Source organism: Neomonachus schauinslandi, chromosome 10, assembly GCF_002201575.2.
Source record: "Neomonachus schauinslandi chromosome 10, ASM220157v2, whole genome shotgun sequence".
NCBI lineage: Eukaryota > Metazoa > Chordata > Mammalia > Carnivora > Phocidae > Neomonachus > Neomonachus schauinslandi.
Genome location: NC_058412.1, coordinates 87,330,187 through 87,351,881, shown reverse-complemented (window position 1 = coordinate 87,351,881; position 21,695 = coordinate 87,330,187). Strand labels below are relative to the sequence as shown.

Sequence of the window (21,695 nt, the reverse complement as noted above, 5' to 3'; positions counted from 1 at the left end):
GTCCGGAATTGTGATGCCACCAGCTTTGCTTTTCTTTTTCAACATTCCTCTGGCTATTCGGGGTCTTTTCTGGTTCCATACAAATTTTAGGATCATTTGTTCCATTTCTTTGAAAAAAGTGGATGGTATTTTGATGGGGATTGCATTGAATGTGTAGATTGCTCTAGGTAGCATTGACATCTTCACAATATTTGTTCTTCCAGTCCATGAGCATGGAACGTTTTTCCATTTCTTTGTGTCTTCCTCAATTTCTTTCATGAGTATTTTATAGTTTTCTGAGTACAGATCCTTTGTCTCTTTGGTTAGATTTATTCCTAGGTATCTTATGGTTTTGGGTGCAATTGTAAATGGGACCGACTCCTTAATTTCTCTTTCTTCTGTCTTGTTGTTGGTGTATAGGAATGCCACTGACTTCTGTGCATTGATTTTATACCCTGCCACTTGACTGAATTCCTGTCTGAGTTCTAGCAGTTTTGGGGTGGAGTCTTTGGGGTTTTCCACATAAAGTATCATATCTTCTGCAAACAGTGAGAGTTTGACTTCTTCTTTGCCAATTTGGATGCCTTTGATTTCTTTTTGTTGTCTGATTGCTGTGGCTAGGACTTCCAATACTATGTTGAATAGCAGTGGTGAGAGTGGACATCCCTGCCGCGTTCCTGACCTTAGGGGGAAAGTTCTCAGTTTTTCCCCATTGAGAATGATATTCGCTGTAGGTTTTTCATAGATGGCTTTTATGATATTGAGGTATGTACCCTCTATGCCTATACTCTGAAGAGTTTTGATCAAGAAGGATGCTGTACTTTGTCAAATGCTTTTTCTGCATCTATTGAGAGGATCATATGATTCTTGTTCTTTCTTTTGTTAATGTATTGTATCATGTTGATTGATTTGCGGATGTTGAACCAACCTTGCAGCCCAGGGATAAATCCCACTTGGTCGTGGTGAATAATCCTTTTAATGTACTGTTGGATCCTATTGGCTCGTATTTTGGTGGGAATTTTTGCATCCATGTTCATCAAGGATATTGGTCTGTAATTCTCCTTTTTGATGGGGTCTTTGTCTGGTTTTGGGATCAAGGTAATGTTGGCCTCATAAAATGAGTTTGGAAGTTTTCCTTCCATTTCTATTTTTTGGAACAGTTTCAGAAAAATAGGTATTCATTCTTCTTTAAATGTTTGGTAGAATTCCCCTGGGAAGCCATCTGGCCCTGGGCTTTTGTTTTTTGGGAGATTTTTGAAGACTGCTTCAATTTCTGTAGTGGTTATAGGTCTGTTCAGGTTTTCTATTTCTTCCTGGTTCAGTTTTGGTAGTTCATACATCTCTGTCAATGCCTCCATTTCTTCCAGATTATCTAATTTGCTGGCATATAGTTGCTCATAATATGTTCTTATAATTGTTTGTATTTCTTTGGTATTGGTTGTGATCTCTCCTCTTTCATTCATGATTTTGTTGATTTGGGTCATTTTTCTTTCTGATGAATCTGGACAGGGGTTTATCAATCTTGTTAATTCTTTCAAAGAACCAGCTCCTAGTTTCGTTGATCTGTTCTACTGTTCTTTTGGTTTCTATTTCATTGATTTCTGCTCTGATCTTTATTATTTCTCTTCTCCTGCTGGGTTTAGGCCTTATTTGCTGTTCTTTCTCTAGCTCCTTTAGGTGTAGAGTTAGGTTGTGTATTTGAGACCTTTCTTGTTTCTTGAGAAAGGCTTGTATTGCTATATACTTTCCTCTTAGGACTGCCTTTGCTGCATCCCAAAGATTTTGAACAATTGTGTTTTCATTTTTATTGGTTTCCATGCATTTTTTAAATTCTTCTTTAATTTCCTGGTTGACCTATTCATTCTTTAGTAGGATGCTCTTTAGCCTCCATGTACTTGAGTTCTTTCTGACTTTCCTCTTGTGATTGAGTTCTAGTTTCAAAGCATTGTGGTCTGAAAATAGGCAGGGAATGATCCCAATCTTTTGGTACCAATTGAGACCTGATTCGTGACCTAGGATGTGATCTCTTCTGGAGAATGTTCCATGGGCACTAGAGAAGAATGTGTATTCTGTTGCTTTGGGATGGAATGTTCTGAATATGTCTGTGAAGTCCATTTGGTCCAGTGTGTCATTTAAAGCCTTTATTTCCTTGTTGATCTTTTGCTTAGACGATCTGTCCATTTCAGTGAGAGGGGTGTTAAAGTCCCCCACTATTACTATATTGTTGTCGATGTGTTTCTTTGCTTTTGTTATTAATTGCCTTATATCATTGGCTGCTCCCATGTTACGGGCATAGATATTTACAATTGTTAGATCTTCTTGTTGGATAGACCCTTTAAGTAGGATATAGTGTCCTTCCTCATCTCTTATTACAGTCTTTGGTTTAAAATCTAATTTGTCTGATATAAGGATGGCCACCCCAGCTTTCTTTTGGTGTCCATTAGCATGGTAAATGGTTTTCCACCCCCTCACTTTCAATCTGGGGCTGTCTTTGGTTCTAAAATGAGTCTCTTGCAGACAGCATATCGATGGGTCTTGTTTTTTAATCCAGTCTGATAGCCTGTGTCTTTTGATTGGGGCATTTAGCCCATTTACATTCAGGGTAACTATTGAAAGATAGGAATTTAGTGCCATTGTATGCCTGTAAGGTGACTGTTACCGTATATTGTCTGTGTTCCTTTCTGGTCTATGTTGCTTTTAGGCTCTCTCTTTGTTTAGAGGACCCCTTTCAAGATTTTTTGTAGGGCTGGTTTTGTGTTTGCAAATTCCTTTAGTTTTTTTTTGTCCTGGAAGCTTTTTATCTCTCAATTTTCAATGACAGCCTAGCTGGATATAGTATTCTTGGCTGCATATTTTTCTCATTTAGTGCTCTGAATATATCCTGCCAGTCCTTTCTGGCCTGCCAGGTCTCCGTGGATAGGTCTGTTGCCAATCTAATGTTCCTACCATTGTAGGTTACAGATCTCTTGTCCTGAGCTGCTTTCAGGATTTTCTCTTTGTCTATGAGACTTGTAAGTTTTAGTATTAGATGTCGGGGTGTTGACCTATTTTTATTGATTTTGAGAGGGGTTCTCTGTGCTTCCTGGATTTTGATGCCTGTTTCCTTCCCCAAATTAGGGAAGTTCTCTGCTATAATTTGCTCCATTATACCTTCTGCCCCCCTCTCTCTTTCTTCTTCTCTGGGATCCCAATTATTCTAATGTTGCTTCGTCTTATGGTATCGCTTATCTCTCGAATTCTGCCCTCGTGATCCAGTAGTTGTTTATCTCTCTTTTTGTCCGCTTCTTTATTTTCCATCATTTGGTCTTCTATATCACTGATTCCCTTTCTGCCTCATTTATCCTAGCAGTTAGCGCCCCCATATTTGATTGCACCTCATTAATAGCCTTTTGATTTCAACTTGGTTAGATTTTAGTTCTTTTACTTCTCCAGAAAGGGTTTCTCTAATAACTTCCATGCTTTTTTCAAGCCCAGCTAGTATCTGTAAAGTGATGATTCTGAACTCTAGATCTGACATCGTACTAATATCCATATTGATTAGGTCCCTGGCAGTAGGTACTGCCTCTTGTTCTTTTTGTTGAGGTGATTTTTTCCGTCTTGTCATTTTGTGCAGAGGAGAATAGATTAATGAGAGAACAAAATGCTAGCAGAGTAACAACGTCCCCAGAAAATATACTCTAAACAAATCAGAAAAGACCTGAAGCAGTGGGAAAAGGAAGGGAAAGAGAGAAAAAAGAAAAAGAAAAAAAAAGAAAAAGAAAAAGGTGAAGATAAAAACAAACAAAAACAGAACAAAACAAAACAACAACAACAAAAAACCAGAATGTGATCAAATATGATCTAGGCTGGTATATAGATCAGAGCCACACACTAGATTTTGGGTGTATTTTGGTCTGTTAGAAGAAAGTGCCTCCCAAAATTTTAAAGAAAGAAAAACTTATATATGTACAAAAATAAGGGTTGATATGATGAAGGGATGGAATATGATTGTAAAGATGGAAATTATAAAAAATTTTATAAAAGGAATTGATAAGTTGTTTGAAAAAAGAAAGACGAGGATTTAAAAAAAGAAAAAAGAAAAAAAAAGGGAGAGAATGTGATCAGGCAAGGGAGTAGAAAAAAAACATATACTAGAGATTTAGGGCATACTTTGATCTGTTAGAAGAACCTATCTCAAAATTTTAAAGAGAGAACAACTTATATATATATGCCAAAAATACGGGTAACTACTATGAAGGGATAGAATATGACTCTAAAAATGAAAAATAAAAATGTTTTTTAAAAAAGGGATTGATAAGATGTTGGTTGAAAAAGGGAAAAAGAAAAATTCAAAAAAAAAAAGAAAAGAAAAAGGACAGTTAAAAAAATTAACTTTGAAAGACTAAAGAATCATGGTAAAAAAGCCATGAATTCTATGTGCAGTATTCCCCTAGTGCTGGAATTCTGCCGTTCTCATTGATCGTTAAACTTGGTCTTAGCTGGCTGTTCTCGCTGATCATCTGGGGGAGGGGCCTGTTGCCGTGGTTTCCAAAAGCCTTTGCCGGAGGCGGAATTGCCCCGCCCTTGCCCAGTCCAGGCTAAGTAATCTGCTCGGGTTGCTCTCCGGAGCTTTTGTTCCCTGCGAGCTTTCCGTACAGCTTTGGAGGCGGAGAGTGAAAATGGTGGCCTCCCAATCTCCACCCCGGAGGAGCCGAGAACTCGGGGGCCCTGCTCCTCAGTGAGCCCCCAGAGAAAAGCAGTCAGTCACTCCCGTCTCCCCGGTCTCCGGCCGCACTCCGTGCTCACCCGGCCTGTGACCGCGCGTTTCTATCTCTGGCACCCGACCCCGGGTGGAGTCTCCAAACCCAGTAGATCCCTGCAGTGCGCGCCCGCGCCACTCCTCCAGGGGGAGGAAGGTGAGTCTCCTCGGATCTGCCGCTTGTTGGGTCCCCGCTGGAGGAGCAGTGGCCCGACTGTGCCGTGGATCACGGTTTATGGCAACCCCGAGCTGAGAGCCCACTCATCAGCTCCTTCTCTGCAGCCGGCTTCCCTGCTCCATTACCTGGGAGCTCTGCTGCACTCAGGCACCCCCGATCTTTCTGTGACCCCGAGGGTCCTGAGACCACACTGTCCCGGAGGGTTCCACCCCCCACTTAGACACCGGAGTGACGTCCCTCAGTGGAGCAGACTTTTAAAAGTTCCGATTTTGTGCTCCCCCGGCTCTATCACTTGCCAGAAGCGGCCTACGGAGGCCCCTCCCCGCTGTCTATCCTCCCGAATATCGCCTCAGATTCACTTCTCCGCACGTCCTACCTTCCAGAAAGTGTTCGCTTTTCTGTTCAGAGAGTTGTTGCTATTCTTTTCTTCGAACTCCTGTTGAGTTTGTAGGTGTTCAGAATGGTTTGATCCCTATGCAGCTGAATTCCTGAGAGGAGATGAAATCCAGGTCTCCTCCTCCACCATCTTGCTCCGCCCCCTCCCACATGTGCTTTATAAAGAGTAGTTGAATGAATAAATGACTTACCTTACCATTAACATTGCCCTTTTCTTATTTGCAGGTTTATCACTTCCCATTTCATGGATGAAATGGAACATTGGCAACCCCCCAAACTTTAGGCCAGGCTAGCCCCTCTCTCAACTCATCCACATTCAGACCCACCCTGCCCTCCAGTCTCAAGGATACAAGGTCCCAAGAGGTCTACTCTGTCACACTCATCTTGATCCTTTCCCCTGGCTCATCCCCTTCTTGCCTGTATTAAATTTCTCTATTAATTTTCCTCCCATAATTTACTAAGCAAGTTATAGCTCCCATTTCAAAAACAGTCTTCTTTCTGGCCAGTACCTCCTTTTTCTGTTTTTCTTTATACCTAGTATTCTTGAAATAGTGTCTGCATTGGTTCTTTCTTACTTTTCATTCAGTTCTTTGCATGATCTGTATTTGCTTTAATGGCAGTTTTCATCTCTGCTCTGTGTTCCAGATACATTCCCTATACAGCTTTCTAGTATCACTAATTTCCATCTTCAACTGTGTCCAGGCTAGAGTTCATGTTACCTATAGAGATTTTGTATTTAAATAAATATATTTTTCCCTCTCCAAAACTTCAAGTTGGTTCTTTTTCATATCCATCAGTTTCTGATTCATAGCTATCCATCCAATTTTTCTCCTTTATAACACCCTGTTTTTTCTTTCTTTTTGGGGGGAGGGGGAGAGTAGATGTTATTCTTTCTTTTCCCTTTTAGAGGATCTTTTATTTTCATTTATTTTTATTTTTTAACTAGGCTCCATGCCCAATGTGGGGCTTGAACTCAGGACCCCAGGATTAAGAGTCAGATGCTCTACTGACTGAGCCAGCCAGGCACCCCTACAGGATCTTAAATATACTGATAGCAAAGACTTTTTCAGATTTTTCTCCCATTTCTTCAGTTTATTGGCTATCTTTTATGCATTAGTGTTTCCCTTGTGCTTTGAGATTTCCGTGTGCAAGCTCCTCTTGAGCATGACTGTCTCATTGCTATTGTATCCTTAGTCATTGTTTCTGCATGGTCCTCTGGGGCCTCCTCTCAGAACCAGGTGTAACTGGATGGTTTGGGCTCTGGTCCTCAGGCCAGAGCCAAACTCAGCTCCATGCCAAGGTGGCATTCTCTATCCTCTCCCATACCCTAGGGAGCAGCTCAGTATTAACCATTCCCCGAGAATGGAAGAGACTGCAGCTGTTCAAACCATTGCACTTGGCTCTGGTCCTCTGATACTCACCAGAGACTTCCTGTCCATTTTCTCTTGCAGGAGTTGAAAGTCAGCCAACAATGCCTGCTTTTCATTCCAGTAAGCCAATGCTTCAACCCCACTTGCTATTGTGTGTTCCATTTTGTTTAGATCCATACAGTTGACTTTTTAAAAATTTAAAAACAAAGAAACCTCTTTGTGTTTAAAACAGAGAGAATGGGGGATTTCCACATGAACTCACTATCCCATACTACCCAGGAGTCCTTGACTCACTTCTCAGTCTACTGAAATATGGTTTATCACTTTCATTCCATCGAACATTATCTGAATAAGATCAACTATGACTCCACCTGTCAGCAAATTTAATGGGCATGTTTCTGTTTTCAGAAAGAGTATCCACTGCTTATCACCAATATCACACGGACTTGATTACTGTAGCCTAAATGGCTTGAAATCAGTGTTAGCCTTCCAATTTGTTGTTTTTTTCCAAGGCTGTTTTGGCTATTCTAGGTTCTTTGCATGCCTATATGAATTTGAGAAACAGATTACTAATCTCTCCAAAAACTTTGAGTGGGATTGTGATTGGTATTCCATTGAATCTATAGGTCAAATTTTTGGAAATATTAAGTCTTCTCACATGAATAAAATATATTGCTCTACTTCAGTCTTATTCAATTTCTCTTAGTAATATTTGATAATTTTCAGTGGACAGGTCTTTTTTTTTTAAGATTTTATTTATTTGTTAACAAAGAGAGAGAGACAGCAAGAGAGGGAACACAAGCAGGGAGAGTGGGAGAGGGAGAAGCAGGTTTCCCGCTGAGCAGAGAGCCAGATGTGGGACTCGATCCCAGGACCCTGGGATCATGACCTGAGCCAAAGGCAGACGCTTAACGGCTGAGCCACCCAGGCGCCCTGGACAAGTCTTCCTCTTCTTTTATCAGATATATCCCTAAATAATTTATATTTTTTATGTTATTAAAATTGCCATCATTTTTTAAAACATCAATTTTCAATTATTCACTAGTATGTAAAAATACAGTTGATTTTTGTATATTAATCTTGGATCCTCAACCTTGCTGAACTCATTTATTAGCTGTAAAGAAAGCTCTTTGTGTGAGTGTGGATTCCCCAGGGTTTTCTATATTCAAGATCATGTTACCTGCAAATAGACATAATTTTACTCCCTCCTTTCCAATCTGCACGCTTTTTATATTTTTTTCTTGACTAACTTCTCTGGCTAGAACTTACAGTACAATATAGAATATAAGTGGCAAGAGTGGATATCCCTGTTTAATCCTGATCTCAGGGGAAAGCTTTCAGTCTCTCACTATTAAGTTTGAGGTTAGCTGTGGATGCCTTTTGTCAGGCTGAGCAGCTCACTTCTATTTTCTCATTTTCTGACAGTTTTTAATCAGGAATGTGTGTTGGATTTTGTAAAAAAAAAATTTTTTTTCCACATCTTTTGAATTGATCATATTATTTTTATTCTTCAGTTTGTTAATACAGTAAATTATATTGACTGTTAAATGTAAGTCAAATCTTGGGCGCCCTCTGCTTGTGTTCCTGCTCTCGCTATCTCTCTGTCAAATAAATAAATAAAATCTTTAAAATAAATAAATAAATAAATATAAGTCAAACCTTGAATTCCTAGGGGAAACTCTACTTGGTCATGATGTATTATCGTTTTTATTTATTGCTGTAATTGAGTGCTAAAATTTTGTTTAGAGTTTTTACATCTATGTTTATGAGTGATATTTGTCTGTAGTTTTATTTTCTTTCAGTGCCTTTGTCTGGTTTAGGTAGGAGGATAAAGTTAGCCTTATAGAAAGAGTTAGGAAATATTCTCCCTTCTTTTCAATTTTCTGGAAGAGTTTCAATGGAATTGTTGTATTTTTTCCCTTAACCATTAGGTATAATTTAACAACAAAGCCACTCAGGCCTGGAGATTTCTTTGTGGAAAGCTTTTAACTAGTTCAATTTCAATTTTAATAGACATAGGCCTATTCAGGTTATTTATTGTTTCTTAAGTTTATTAATTTCTGTTTTTAAAGAAATTTATGTTTTGTCTAACTTACTGAGTTTATTGGCATTTTCTATAGTACTTTATTATTCTGTAAAATCTGAAGTAAATTAATAATCCCTTATTATTCTGTAAAATCTATTATTCCTGGTATTGATAATTTGTGTATTCTCTCCATATTCTTTATCTCTCTGGCTAGATGCTTACCAATTTTATTACTGATCTTTTCAATGAACTAAATTTTGGTTTCATTGATTTTCTCTATTGTTTTTCTGTTTTCTATTTCATTTATTTCTGCACTGACTTTTTTCAGCTTCTTTTATGGTTCCTTTGCTCTTTTTATTCTAGTTTTTTAAAGTAAAACTGAGCTGACTAGATTTGAGATCTTTTTTCCCTAACATCGGTGTTTAGTGCTATTAATTTCCCCGTAAGTACTGCTTAAGTGGCATCCCACAAATTTTGATATGCTGTATTTTCATTTTCATTCAGTTCAAAATGCTTTCTAAAATCACTTTTGATTTCTTCTTTCATCCAAGGGTTTCTTTTAAGTGTGTGTGCCATTTAGTTTCAAATATTTGGGGATATCTCTGTATTATTAATTTCTAATTCATCTGTATTGTAGTCAGGGAATGTAATTTGTGAGATTTGAATCCCTTTACATTTATTGAGATTTAAATATTATGGCCCCGGGCGCCTGGGTGGCTCAGTTGGTTAAGCGACTGCCTTCGGCTCAGGTCATGATCCTGGAGTCCCTGGATCGAGTCCCGCATCGGGCTCCCTGCTCGGCGGGGAGTCTGCTTCTCCCTCTGACCCTCCCCCCTCTCATGTGCTCTCTCTCATTCTCTCTCTCAAATAAATAAATAAAATCTTTAAAAAAAAAAAAAAAAAAAAAAAATAAATAAATAAATAAATATTATGGCCCCAAATGTGGTTTATGTTGGTAAATGTTCTTTGTTCACTTGAAAAGGATGTGTATTTTGCTGTTGGTGTAGCGCTCCATAAATGTCAATTAGGTCAAATCGGTTATAGCTTGCTAAAATGTTCTGTGTTCTTACCAATATTCTCTCTATTTGTTCTGTCAATTATTGGGAGAATTATTGAAATCTCTGACTATAATTGTGGATTAGTCTATTTATTTCTCCTTGCAGTTCTACCAGTAATTGCTTATATATTTTGAAGTTTGGTTATTTGGGCATAAATATTTAGTCCTCTTGATGAAGTGACCCTTTTATTATTATGAAATTGCCATTCATATAGTAATAATATTCTTTGTTCTAAATTCTACTCTGATATTAATATAACCATTTCAGATTTCATTTTAGTAGCATTAGCATGGTACATTTGATCCTCATTATCCATAGATTCTATATGTGCAAAGTCACCTACTAGCTACAATTGATTTGTAATCCCCAAATCAATACCTGTGTTGCTTTTGTAGTCATTCACAGACATACTCATACTAACAAAAAATTGGAGTCACTGACACATTTTCCCAGCTGAGGTGCAACAAGATGATGCTCTTCCTTCTTGTTGAAGCTCATACAGAGATGCTGAGGGACAGAGATGGGAGGGGGTAGGGCGGTGCAATGCAAGATGCTCCAGCTCTGGGACTGACTGGACAGGTGTGAATCCTGTTTGTCACCTGTTAGTAGGGTGGCCTTGGGCAGTCACTTCTGAACCTTAGTTTCTCTTTTGTAAAATAAATAGAATCTACCAGAATGACTTATTTTTAGTATTTAAGATTATAATCTCTGTGAGACACTCACACATGCATGTATTTCACTTAGGAGCAATAGTTTAGTATTCACTAATATAGTGTCCATGGAAACTTTATACAGCATAGCTACTGTGAATAATGAGAATCAACTGTATATCTTGATCCTCTTTTTGCTTTTTTACTTATTCGTGTTTTTATATTTAAAGTATTAAAATATGTTTCCTGTTCACAGCATATGGTTAGGTTTTGTCTTTTTTTTTTTAAATAGTACTTGACAATCTCTGCATTCTATTTAAAGTTGTTTAGACCATTTATATTTATTTTTATGACCAGGTTTAACCTACTAGACTTTACTATATGTTTACTATTTTACCCATGCATTCTTTGTCTCCTTTCCTCTCTTTTTATGCCTTCTTTTGGATTAATTAGAAATTTTTGTGATTCCATTTTACCTCCTCTGTCAGCTTATTTGCTGTAACTGTTTTGATATTGAGTGCTTGCTTATGTCTTTAATTTATCATAGTCTACCTACAAGTGATTCCATAACTCTTCACACCTAGTATAAGAACATACTTATAATAGTGTAATAGTATATAATAGTATAGTGTAATAGTATATTTCTCCATTCCCAACCTCCAAATCTACCCCAAATGCTACATTTACCATTATACATTTTACTTTTACATGTGTTTTTTAATTCTTTATTGAAATTCACTTTATTTAACATAACTGTATTATTAGTTCCTGGGGTAGAATTTAATGATTCATCAGTTGCATATAACACCTAGTGCTCATTCCATCAAGTGCCCTCCTTAATGCAGTAACCCCTTAACCCAGTTACCACTTCCCCCCACCCACCTCCCCTCCAGCAACCCTCAGTTTGTTTCCTAGATCAGCATCTCTTCTGGCTTGCCTCCCTCTCAATTTTCATCTTATTTTATTTTTCCTTCCCTTCCCCTATGTTCATCTGTTTTGTTTCTTAAATTCCACATATGAGTGAAATCATATGGTATTTGTCTTTCTCTGACTTACTTATTTCACTTAGCATAATACCTTCTAGTTCCATCCACATCATTGCAAATGGCAAGATTCATTCTTTTTGATGGCTGAGTAATATTCCATTGTGTGTATATGTATGTGTGTGTATACATACATATGTACATATATATGTGAGTATATATATATTTATATATATATTTATATATATACACACCACATCTTCTTTATCCATTCATCTGTCGATGGGCATCTGGACTCTTTCTATATTTTGGCTATTGTGGACCTTGCTGCTATAAACATTGGGGTACATGTGTTTTAAATGCCAAACTGCATTGCTTTTATTTTTGTTTAAACAGTTTGTTATAGTTTAAAGATATTTAAATAATCAGAAAAAAACTTATTTATATATGCAGTTACCATTTCTTGTGTCCTTCACTCCCTTTTATATACCCACATTTCCATCTGATATCATTTTCCTTCTTCCTAAAGAATTTTGTTTAACATTTTTCATAATGTGGGTCTATTGGTAATGAAATCTTTTAGTTTTATTATGTGTGAATGATTATTTTGCTTTCATTTTGAAAGAAACTTTTGCTGGGAATAGAATGCTAACTTGACAGATTTATTTCTTTCAGTACTTCTTTCCATTACTCAACTATTTTCTCACTTAAGTGTTCCTGACAAGAAATATACGGTCATCCTTAATTTTTCCTACTTTATGTATCATTTCTTTCCTTATTGCTTTTTAAGATTTTATCACAGATTTTGAACTATTTGATTATAATTTGCCTTGGTGTAGTTTTCCCCATGTTTCTTGTGCTTGGGGCCCACCAGCTGTCTTTGATCTGTGAGTTTGTAGTTTTCATCAAATGTAGAACAATTTGATTTATTATTTCTCAAATAATTTTTCTATCTCACCTTTCACTCTTCTACTTTGGAGACTCCAATTACACATATACTGGGCAACTTGAAGTTGTCATTGCTCACTGATGCTAATTTTTAAAAGTTCTCTTTTATGTTTGTGTTTCATTTTTCATAGTCCCTATTGCTATATCTTCAAGTTCACCAATATTTTCTTTAGTAATGTCTAATCTGCCATTAATTCCATCCACTGTATTCTTGATTTCACACACTGTAGTTTCTATTTCTAGAAGTTTGGTTTGGGTTTTTAAAATATCTTCCATGTTTCTACTTAATTTTCTGAGCACATTATAATATATGAGCACATAATAATAAATACAATTATAATATCTGTTTTTACCTCTATCTGCTAATTCTAACATTTGGGTCAGTTCTGACTGACTGGTTTATCTCATCATTGTGGGTCATATTTTCCTTTGTGTGCCTAGGAATTTTTTATTGATATCAGACATTGTTGTTTTTATGTTGTTGAGAGCTGGATATTTTTGCAGTCCTATCAACTCTTGAGCTCAGTTCTCCGTAACAGTTAAATGAATTGGAAACAGTTTGATCTTTTTGAGTTTGTTTTTAAGACTAGTTGGGTGGGACTAGAACAGTGGTTAGTCTAGGGACCGAGGGAAAGCCCTTCTGCATAGACTACTCAATGTTCTGTGAACAGTTTTTTTCATCTGGCTGGTGGAATGGGTACTATTTCCAGCTCTTTGTGAATGCTGGGCACTGACAGCACTGATCCTTTTCCTCATAGTTTCCCTGGCTTTGCACAGTTTCCTCACATGCATATGCTGATTACTTATCAGTATACTACTCAAGAGGACACCCTGCATACTCTGGGGTTTTCTTTCTGTGCAGTCCTCTCCTCTCTAGGTTCTGTCCTTCAAATTCCAGCCACTTCGGTCATCCAGACTCTCACTCCACATCCTCACATCAGGAAGCCCGCTGTGCTCCACTTTGTTACCCCTCCCTGTGCCACAGTCTGGAACCTCTCTCCAGACAGTAAGCTGGGGCTCACCTCATCGTTTCCTATTCTCATGGATCACTGTCCTTGGTTTTCTAATGTTTGGCATCTTGCAAACTGTTATTCTTGTAAATTGTTTCTGGTGGGATGATAAATCCTGTCCTCATTACTTTAGGTTGGTCATAAGCAGAAGCCTGGCTTTATTCTTTAGATACAAAAATCCAATTGTATCTATTATTTAAAACCCTCTGATGTGTCCCTTAGGATATAAATCAAAATTGCACAACATGGTCTAAAGGAACCTCCATGATCTTTCCCTACTTCCCTTTCAGCTTTGCCAGTGCCATTCATCCTCTCCTTTCTTTGTCCTTCCACCCTGACTTCATCTAAGAGTTTTCAAGTTCACCAGTCCTCTCCCAGCTTCAGAGCTTGCCCCATGCTTCCACCCTCACCTCACCCCCTGCTGCATGCCAGCCTTAAGACCTAAAATTAAATTTTGCCTCTGCAGAAAAATTGTCACCAACACCCTGGTCTTCTCCTTCCATGCCTTTTGTTTCAGTCACATCAAAATAAATAGTTACCCAAAACAGAAACTGGTATTTCTCATTGCCACATCTTTGTCCTTGCTAGTCCCTCTACTAGAACTCTCTTTGTGCTTTGTCTGCTCAGATAGTTCCTATTTGTACTTTAAGAATCAAGGCAGGATCACCACCTCTTGAAAATTTTCCAATCTCATTTTCCTTCCCAATCTGTTACATATCTCTCCTCCATGCTTTCTTACTACCCTCCACTATAGTGCTTTTCAAACTCTATTGCAAGAATTTGTTTTCTTGTCGCTCTCTTTAACTGGGTGTAGAACTGGGGTTTATGTGGATCTTCTCTGCATTTCCAGAGCCTAGCAGAGTATCTACCTCTTTTTCAGTGCTTTTTTTTTTTCTTTTCTGATGAATAAATGGCTGTACAAGGCTCTTGCCCCTGCTAAACACTGATATGAGGATGTGTGATCACTGGCACTTTACAGGGAGAGCTCTGCCCTTGGAAAAAGGAGTTACATTAATCAAGCAGAACAAATCATATTGGATGCTATGGCCAATGCAATTAAGCCTTTGTCAAACTGCCTGACTTTGGCTCAAGATGAGAACACTGATGAAATGCCTCTCAGCTGCCTGGGTTGGGGTCTGCTGAAATGGGCAATTACTGCAGTGAACAATCCATTACTTGTACTGTCAACAGTGTGTTTTTTCTCTCTAAATGCAGAATGAAGTGGAAAATGCTATGGGAACTCAATGGCATTTAATTTACTGATATGATGTGGTAGGAGCCATTCTTTAATTTGACTGTGACAGCAAGAGTGTGGGGACAAGCGTGAGGTTGGAATGCATTGGGAAAGCTGTTTTAAACATCCTGTGCCTTGCTCCTCCCGTATGTAAAATTAGACTGATGGAAGAGAATGCTTGTCACACCATGGTGGTTACTATGGTGATCAATGACTGAGATGCAATGTTGTACTGCCCCTAGCCATGCCAATTTCTTTCACTTCTGCTTGTTATTCCATAGAGGGAGAAATGACTGGCAGGTCTCATTTTCTTCTTTGAGCTGGTAAAGTTGTTAGCAGGGCATGGCTTAGAAAGGCCATCATATTGGCATTTTGTGCAGATAACCCAGGGCTACTATGCTGGGATATTCACTCTCAGTGAGGACCTGGGCTGCCCAAACTCTCCATACCATGGTGCACATAGAAACGTGTGTGTGGCACACTGGGGTGAATGGATGAGATGTTTATAGCCAGAAGGGACCCAACCTGGGACTTTAGCTGCCCCAGGTCCTGCATGGGTGTTCCAAGGGTCAATGAGGTCAGGATCTTGGGTACTTCTGACCCAGTCATGGAAAACCAGTCAGGAAGCCCTGCTGTGGGTTCACTCAATCACTTGGCCATATAGTGGCTGTATGTCTAGCTAGAGGCTTACCAATAAACACCATCAGGTGAACTTAAGCCATGTTACAAGCACGGCTCATTGGGAGGTAATTGTTGGGGGCAAGATGGCTGGCACCAGATAATATTATTGCAGAACTCTTGGGTATAAAGACAACTAGTTCTTCCCTGTGGGCCAGAGATGCAAAAACAGAACTCATTCTTGGCGAATGTAAGCAAAACAGACATCTATGAAAGCCCATTAGGCACTTACAGAGTCTTTGGGATGGCACAGTCTTGGAGACTCTATAACCAAGACAGTGCCAAGCCCACCCATGGAGCCTCTTTGGTGCAGATCCCACTGCTGCAGGAAATGGACACTATCCAGAATGAGGCTGGACAGTGGACACCAGATATGCACCTTGTACATACTGATGACTGGGCACTGGAGACCAGAAGTCCACCCTGCACCCACTGATGACTGGCACCAGACACCAGATGTCCACCCTGCTGCCCCTGAAAAGCTGGATGTTTTCACCACTACCTTCTCTCAAAAGGGATCCACACGGCCCCTCATGCAGGCATGTCTGTTCCCAGCATCTAGGTCATGTGTTTGCACTTATCTATAAGGTGAGCTGGACCAGCAGGATCAGCCTTCTACCATGGTGAGGCGGGATTGACACATGGGATGCGAGCCCCAGGGAAGGACAGGGATCCAAATCAGTGCATGGGCCACAGGATGATTAGCACCCATTGCACTTTGCAAAGCCATATATCATTGTCTTCCACCATAAACCCATCCCTTCTTGTTTCTTCTAGGCTGGGGATTCCATTGTCTTTCTCCCAGTCACTGGTCCAGAAACCTGGCAACTGGACTTGGTTCCTTGCTCTTCCCGAGCATTAGCCCATTTCCAAGTCATTACCGTTCTTCCTCCTAAATCTTGTCATTTGTCTCAATTCTGCAGCCCCACTTATTGGGTCTGGGCCCTTTGTGACCTCTCCCCTGGGGAGAGCAGTACCTCTCTAGGGGCTCCCAGGTTCAGGCTGCCCCAGCAACTCATCCTCCCTACTGTGCCTGGTGATAAATTTGGTAAAGTGCTGTCCCTCTTGTGTAAAATCCCTTGGTGGTTCCCCATTGCTTTCATGAGAGAATTCAACCCCCTAGATCCTTCGGTAATAATTTATTTTTACTTTTTGGACTCTCGTGCACGGAGTACTCCAGTGATACTCATTGTATCCAGCTACACGTACTGAATACACACTAGATACGCTATACTAGGCTGTCCCCACTCAATGCCCCAGAGGTAAGTGCCATTTTACAGAGGGAGAAACTGAGGCAAGCAACAACAGTGGCAGCCCAGCCTCCAAACATAGGTCTCAAGCTCATGACTTCAGCCAGACCTGTGTTCACTCTATCTTCACTGAATTGCTTGTAGCTGGTTGCATAAGATGTGCTTTCTGTCACTTCTGTTTGTTTGACTAGTCCTTTCCTCCTGCTTCAAATGATGCCCTTCTTTGTTCTCTTAATTGAGTGTTACTTTGCTGCTTAGTCTGGGATCAACCTCCTCTGAGGAGCCTTTCCCAGTCTCCCCCATCACCAAATGCCCCACATTGGACCTCCTCCACCAGCACCCAACGCCTTCCTGCCCGGCAGCATGCCTCCCGCCAGTGTGTGGGAGCTAAGAGCAGGGAATGGGGTCCTGTTTTGTCAGTGGGCATGCTGACTGAAGTGGTCCTCTAAAACACTCAGGGTGGTTCATGTCACACTCAGGGACACCTGAATGGTCTCAGCAGTCCTTGCTGCTGCATGCAAACCCGACTGGCACCAACATGGGAATGTGCAGGCCAATTTTCCCAACAAGTGAACAGGTGGGCAGCCCTCTCCCACCCTTTTGTCCCATTAGCCGCAACTTGGGAGAAAATATGGCCCCTGCTGTGCTAAGTATTATCTCGACTTTTCACACTTGAGAAGGTGCCTTCTGGAGCACTTCTAACGGACCAGCTCCTGGCTGGCTAGATTCTAAAAAATCGTGTATTTTATTGCTCCAGAGAATTGACACTTTTTGTCCTTTAAGTCTTACTTTGAGGAGAAGATAGATGATTTCTGAGAGAGTAAGGTTGAGGTTGGAGCTGGAATTCTGTCATTTAAATGAAACTGAGAGTCACACCCCGCTGTCCTGGGTAGCTACACAGCACAGCGACTTTGTCGTTGGCGCCACGGTTTGGGAAGGCAACTGGTGTGGGCTCCCAGGGGCACTACGAGCCACACTTCAGCAGTTCCTAATGGCTCAGGCCTAAGCTTCCAAGCCAGATATGTTGACCTTCTTTATGCCTGTAAGATCCACCCTGTAATTTCTCTTCATCTCACACTGTCCTGGGATCAACTGGCTTTTCCTTAAACTATGTCAGCCTGGCTATTGAAAAAGCTGGCATAAAGGTGAAGGGTCAATGACCATCATTGCTTCTAGCTTCAAAGCGCTCCAGAGAAGGAGCACTCTGGCTCCGTCCGGGGAGAAGCTGCCTAGCTGGGAAGCCCCCGAGGGCCCAGCACGTGGAAGGCCTGTGGGGCTGGCCCAGACCCCGGTGCAAGTGTTAATCCTATGAGTCCATGCAGTCGTCTTGCTACAGTGAAGTGTATCAATATTTGTAAATTCTCTAATCCATTTCAGTTGCCAGGACAGGGTAATATAAGTCAATACATTTCTTGGAGATTAGCAGAAGCTTATGATCATAATAAGCAAATACAACTTGCCCCATCTTGGACTGCTTGAAGCCTGGGTTGTAATGTTTCTCACAAGAACCCCTTGTCAAATTGTCCTACTGAGTGAGTCCTCAGGGGTGGCACATACCTGTGGGGACAGTGCCCCGGGCTTGGCTGGTGGCTGGCTGGGCTGTGTGCCGCAGGCAACTGCTCATTGGGGGAGAAGCTGCCTGGTGCTGGGCCTGGGGGATGGTGAGGGGAAGGGCCGGCCTTGTGGCAGTAGCTGGGCTGCTCAGACTTCCACCACCTGGGTGGATGGTTGTGGCCATCCCTTTGGCCAGCGGGGACCCTCCAACGACATTATTGCGGGGTGGCCCAGCCCCTCCTACAGGAGCCCTGAGGAAATAAAACAGAATCAGTCAGGTGAGGTCACAGATGAAACCACACAGTACAGGCCATTAATAAAGGCCCACTCTTACCTCCCAACTCTGAGAGATGAAGGCCACACAGCCCAGGGCACAAATACTAAAAGAATGCCAAGATAATCCTGTAGGCAAATGATGCCCTGAGCTCAAGCTTGGCAGTGGAGCACCCTTTATAAAACCTTCATGGGGGCTAACTTTCAATGTAAATAGTTAAGAAACAACAAAAGAACCCTAAGAATCAATATCAATCAAATATTTTGTACCAGAGCTACTGCCCTGATTCGGTCTAATATGTAGCTGTGTCCGTCCCCACACACATCCAGAAAGAGTGGATGACTCAGCCACATCCCACGAGGCTTGGACATATCTGGCATGTGGTGGGAAGCCGTGGCAAGGACCTATGCCCCTCGGGACACGGCCGCCTTCTCGTTTCTGCTGGCTTCTGGGAAAGGGCCTCTGGGAAACGGTCCTTCTGAGGGATGTCAGGGAACTTGCAGTGTCATACCAGAAATAGACGCCCTTTCACCCCAAGTTTCCAGATGAAAACAGTTTCCAGTGTTTAAGAAATACGAGAACACAGCAACTCTGAAAATGGGCTGTAGCCCTTTGACCCCCGTGTACTTGCACCAAACTCATGCACTGGTGGTGAGTGTACACGATACGGCAGAATCTGGGGGCTCGGAAGTTTCTGTGGGTTCAGTTTCAGGGATCAAATATCTGCCATTTGTCCAAGAGCTGGGTCAAGTCCCCTTCTGTCCCCTCAGAGTCTTGGTCATGAGACACCAGAAGCCACGTGAGGGTGAGAGCAGGCACTGCCAGGTCCATCGCCAGGTCAGGGGGCCCCCACCCCATGTGGCTCGGTACCGCTGGACCAGGACTTCAGCCAGGGATGGGCTGTGCCCCACTAAGTCAGGGTTTCTGAAGAACCGCCGTGGGAAGAGGGCCTCCTGGAAAAGGACTCAGCTATCCAGGGACTATAGGCAGAGCCCCTAGAGCTGCCCTGAAATTCACCTCTAGCAAGGAGGAACTCTGTCAGTGGGCCAGAATATTCAAAACCATGAATATTTTAAAAGATTTATTTATTTGAGAGAGAGAGAACGAGTGGAAGGGGCAGAGGGAGAGGAAGAGAGAATCTCAAACAGACTCTGCGCAAAGTGTGGAACCTGACATGGGGCTCGAACTCACGACCCTGAGATCATGACCTGAGCTGAAACCAAGAGTCAGATGCTCAAATGACTGCACCACCCAGGTGCCCCATGAATTCTTTTTAAAAAAATCACATCTGCTACCTATTGAACTCACTTTTACCCTATGAAAAAAATTTTAAAACTTGAATAAAGTGGGCTCACAAATTATGGGCCTTTCCAGGAAGGGCCCGATGACATACAAGCAAGCCCATATCATGGCCAGCACCACTCCTCTGGGTGCTTTGAAAAGTATGAATCAGTGTAGCCAACAGTGCAAGCTCTAGGCATTATTTAATTGTTTTCCTGTCAGTCTTGTCCCAGGGAGAGCAGAAACCCAGGGGCCATGTCTTCAGTTGATGTGCTTGTGCTGCAGGTAACCCAGAGCTGTGCCCATGACAGGTTTCCACGGGTGAGACTGACAAATAAAATCAACAGTGGACCCCTCATCTTAGTGGGAAATTCTCAGATAACTCCAGATAACTTCTTGAGCAAATTTTTTAGATTGTATTTTCTGTTTTATAAAAATGATACAACAGGAAATTTGCAAAAAATAGGAAAGCACAAGGAAGAAGAAAATTTTTAATTACTCCTAATGCCGTCACTCAGGAACAATTGTTAGCTTTTGAGAATGTATGTTTTTCCTTTGCATGTATGCATACATGTGTTTTATGCATAGCAGGTTTATGTGTGTCACACACACACACCAGCTGTACTCAACTGGACGCACAGGCACGGGTACCTGTGCGCACACACATCGCACTTCGTGATCTTCCACCCCCACTTGGTGCTGTTGCCCTGACTCCAGCTCATTCTCCTCCCATCTTGTCCCCTCACAGCCAGAGTCCGCTGAGGGAATGACAAGCAAAACCTAATTCAGAAGGGGAAAAGCTTGCCACGTGGAACCCTCGCCCAAGGGGAGCTCTGAGCTCACGCGGCAAAACCCTGTGGGCAGGGGAACCCTTGTGACTTCTGGACTGTGTGTTTTTGGCTTTGCTCAGACCACAGCATGATCTCCAGGCAGTAACCAGCAGCAGGGGAACATGGGGAATGTGCTCCTCCTCTCCTGGGCAGTGACACCAGCCTCACCTGGAGACGGGTGTCACGTAGTTTCCTGGGAACACCCCAGACAGCCCAGTCCTCAGGGACGTCCCCTTGAACCAGCCATCCTGACACTTCTCTAGGACCCGGTACATCTCGCCTTTCCGCAGCTCCAGCTCATCGTTCTTCTGGGGCTTGTAAGCATAGAGCGCCAGGTACCTATGGGAAGAAGAGGAGGGCCAAGGATAAATGATGGCTGGCAGAGGTGGGCATATGCCATCTGGCATCACCTATATCACAGGTGGGCTCATCTTTGGATGAGTCCCACCTAAAAGGAGTAGCTGATGCCTACAGGGCTTGTGCACACCGTGCCTGACCTATTTTCATGCTACATCACTGAGGTGGTACAGGGAAGAGGGAGAACGCAGCACTGCGATCACCCACCTAGAGAACCAGGTCCTGAGAGGTATATGTGGGGTGGGGTGGGGGAGGGGAGACAGACCTCTACCTTTTGCTCCTGGAGTCCAGGTCATTCCATGGCCCTGCGCTGGCTGACCCGGGCAAGCAGGCACCCTCCCATCCGACAGCTCAGAGAGCCTACGTGACTCATCCAAGGTCCTGGAGGATGGGCCAGAACTAGATCACAGGTCTTTGGGCCCCACCATCTAAAGCCTGATGCTCTGAGCCAGAGAAAACCAAAAATGAACCAGGCATGTTTTGGGCTGGATTTTCCTCGTTTCATCTAACTAGGCCCTGGCTTACCTGACTGTTTCATTGAATCAGTCTGAGCTGGAGGATACCCCAAAGGCCCTTTTTTTTTTTTTTTTTTTTTTTTTTTTTTTTTTTTTTTTTTTTTTAATTTTTTTTTTTATTCTTATGTTAATCCCCATACATTACATCATTAGTTTTAGATGAAGTGTTCCATGATTCATTGTTTGTGCATAACACCCAGTGCTCCATGCAGAACGTGCCCTCCTCAGTACCCACCACCAGGCTAACCCATCCTCCCACCCCCCTCCCCTCTAGAACCCTGTTTGTTTTTCAGAGTCCATCGTCTCTCATGGTTCGTCTACCCCTCCGATTTCCCCCGCTTCATTCTTCCCCTCCCGCTACCTTCTTCTTCTTCTTTTTTTTTTTT

General features: G+C 41.7%; 1 protein-coding gene across 1 annotated transcript in view; it reads right to left on the bottom strand.

Annotated features, from left to right (window-relative positions):
* Window positions 1-21,695, bottom strand: part of SH3RF3 (SH3 domain containing ring finger 3) — a 383,766-nt gene that overhangs the window by 69,625 nt on the left and 292,446 nt on the right. The window contains exons 7-8 of the mRNA XM_021680271.1: window positions 20,606-20,776; window positions 18,056-18,303 (exon numbers count right to left, since the gene is read on the bottom strand). Of these exons, the coding sequence (XP_021535946.1) occupies window positions 18,056-18,303; window positions 20,606-20,776 (419 nt within the window). The remainder of the gene's footprint in view (window positions 1-18,055; window positions 18,304-20,605; window positions 20,777-21,695) is intronic.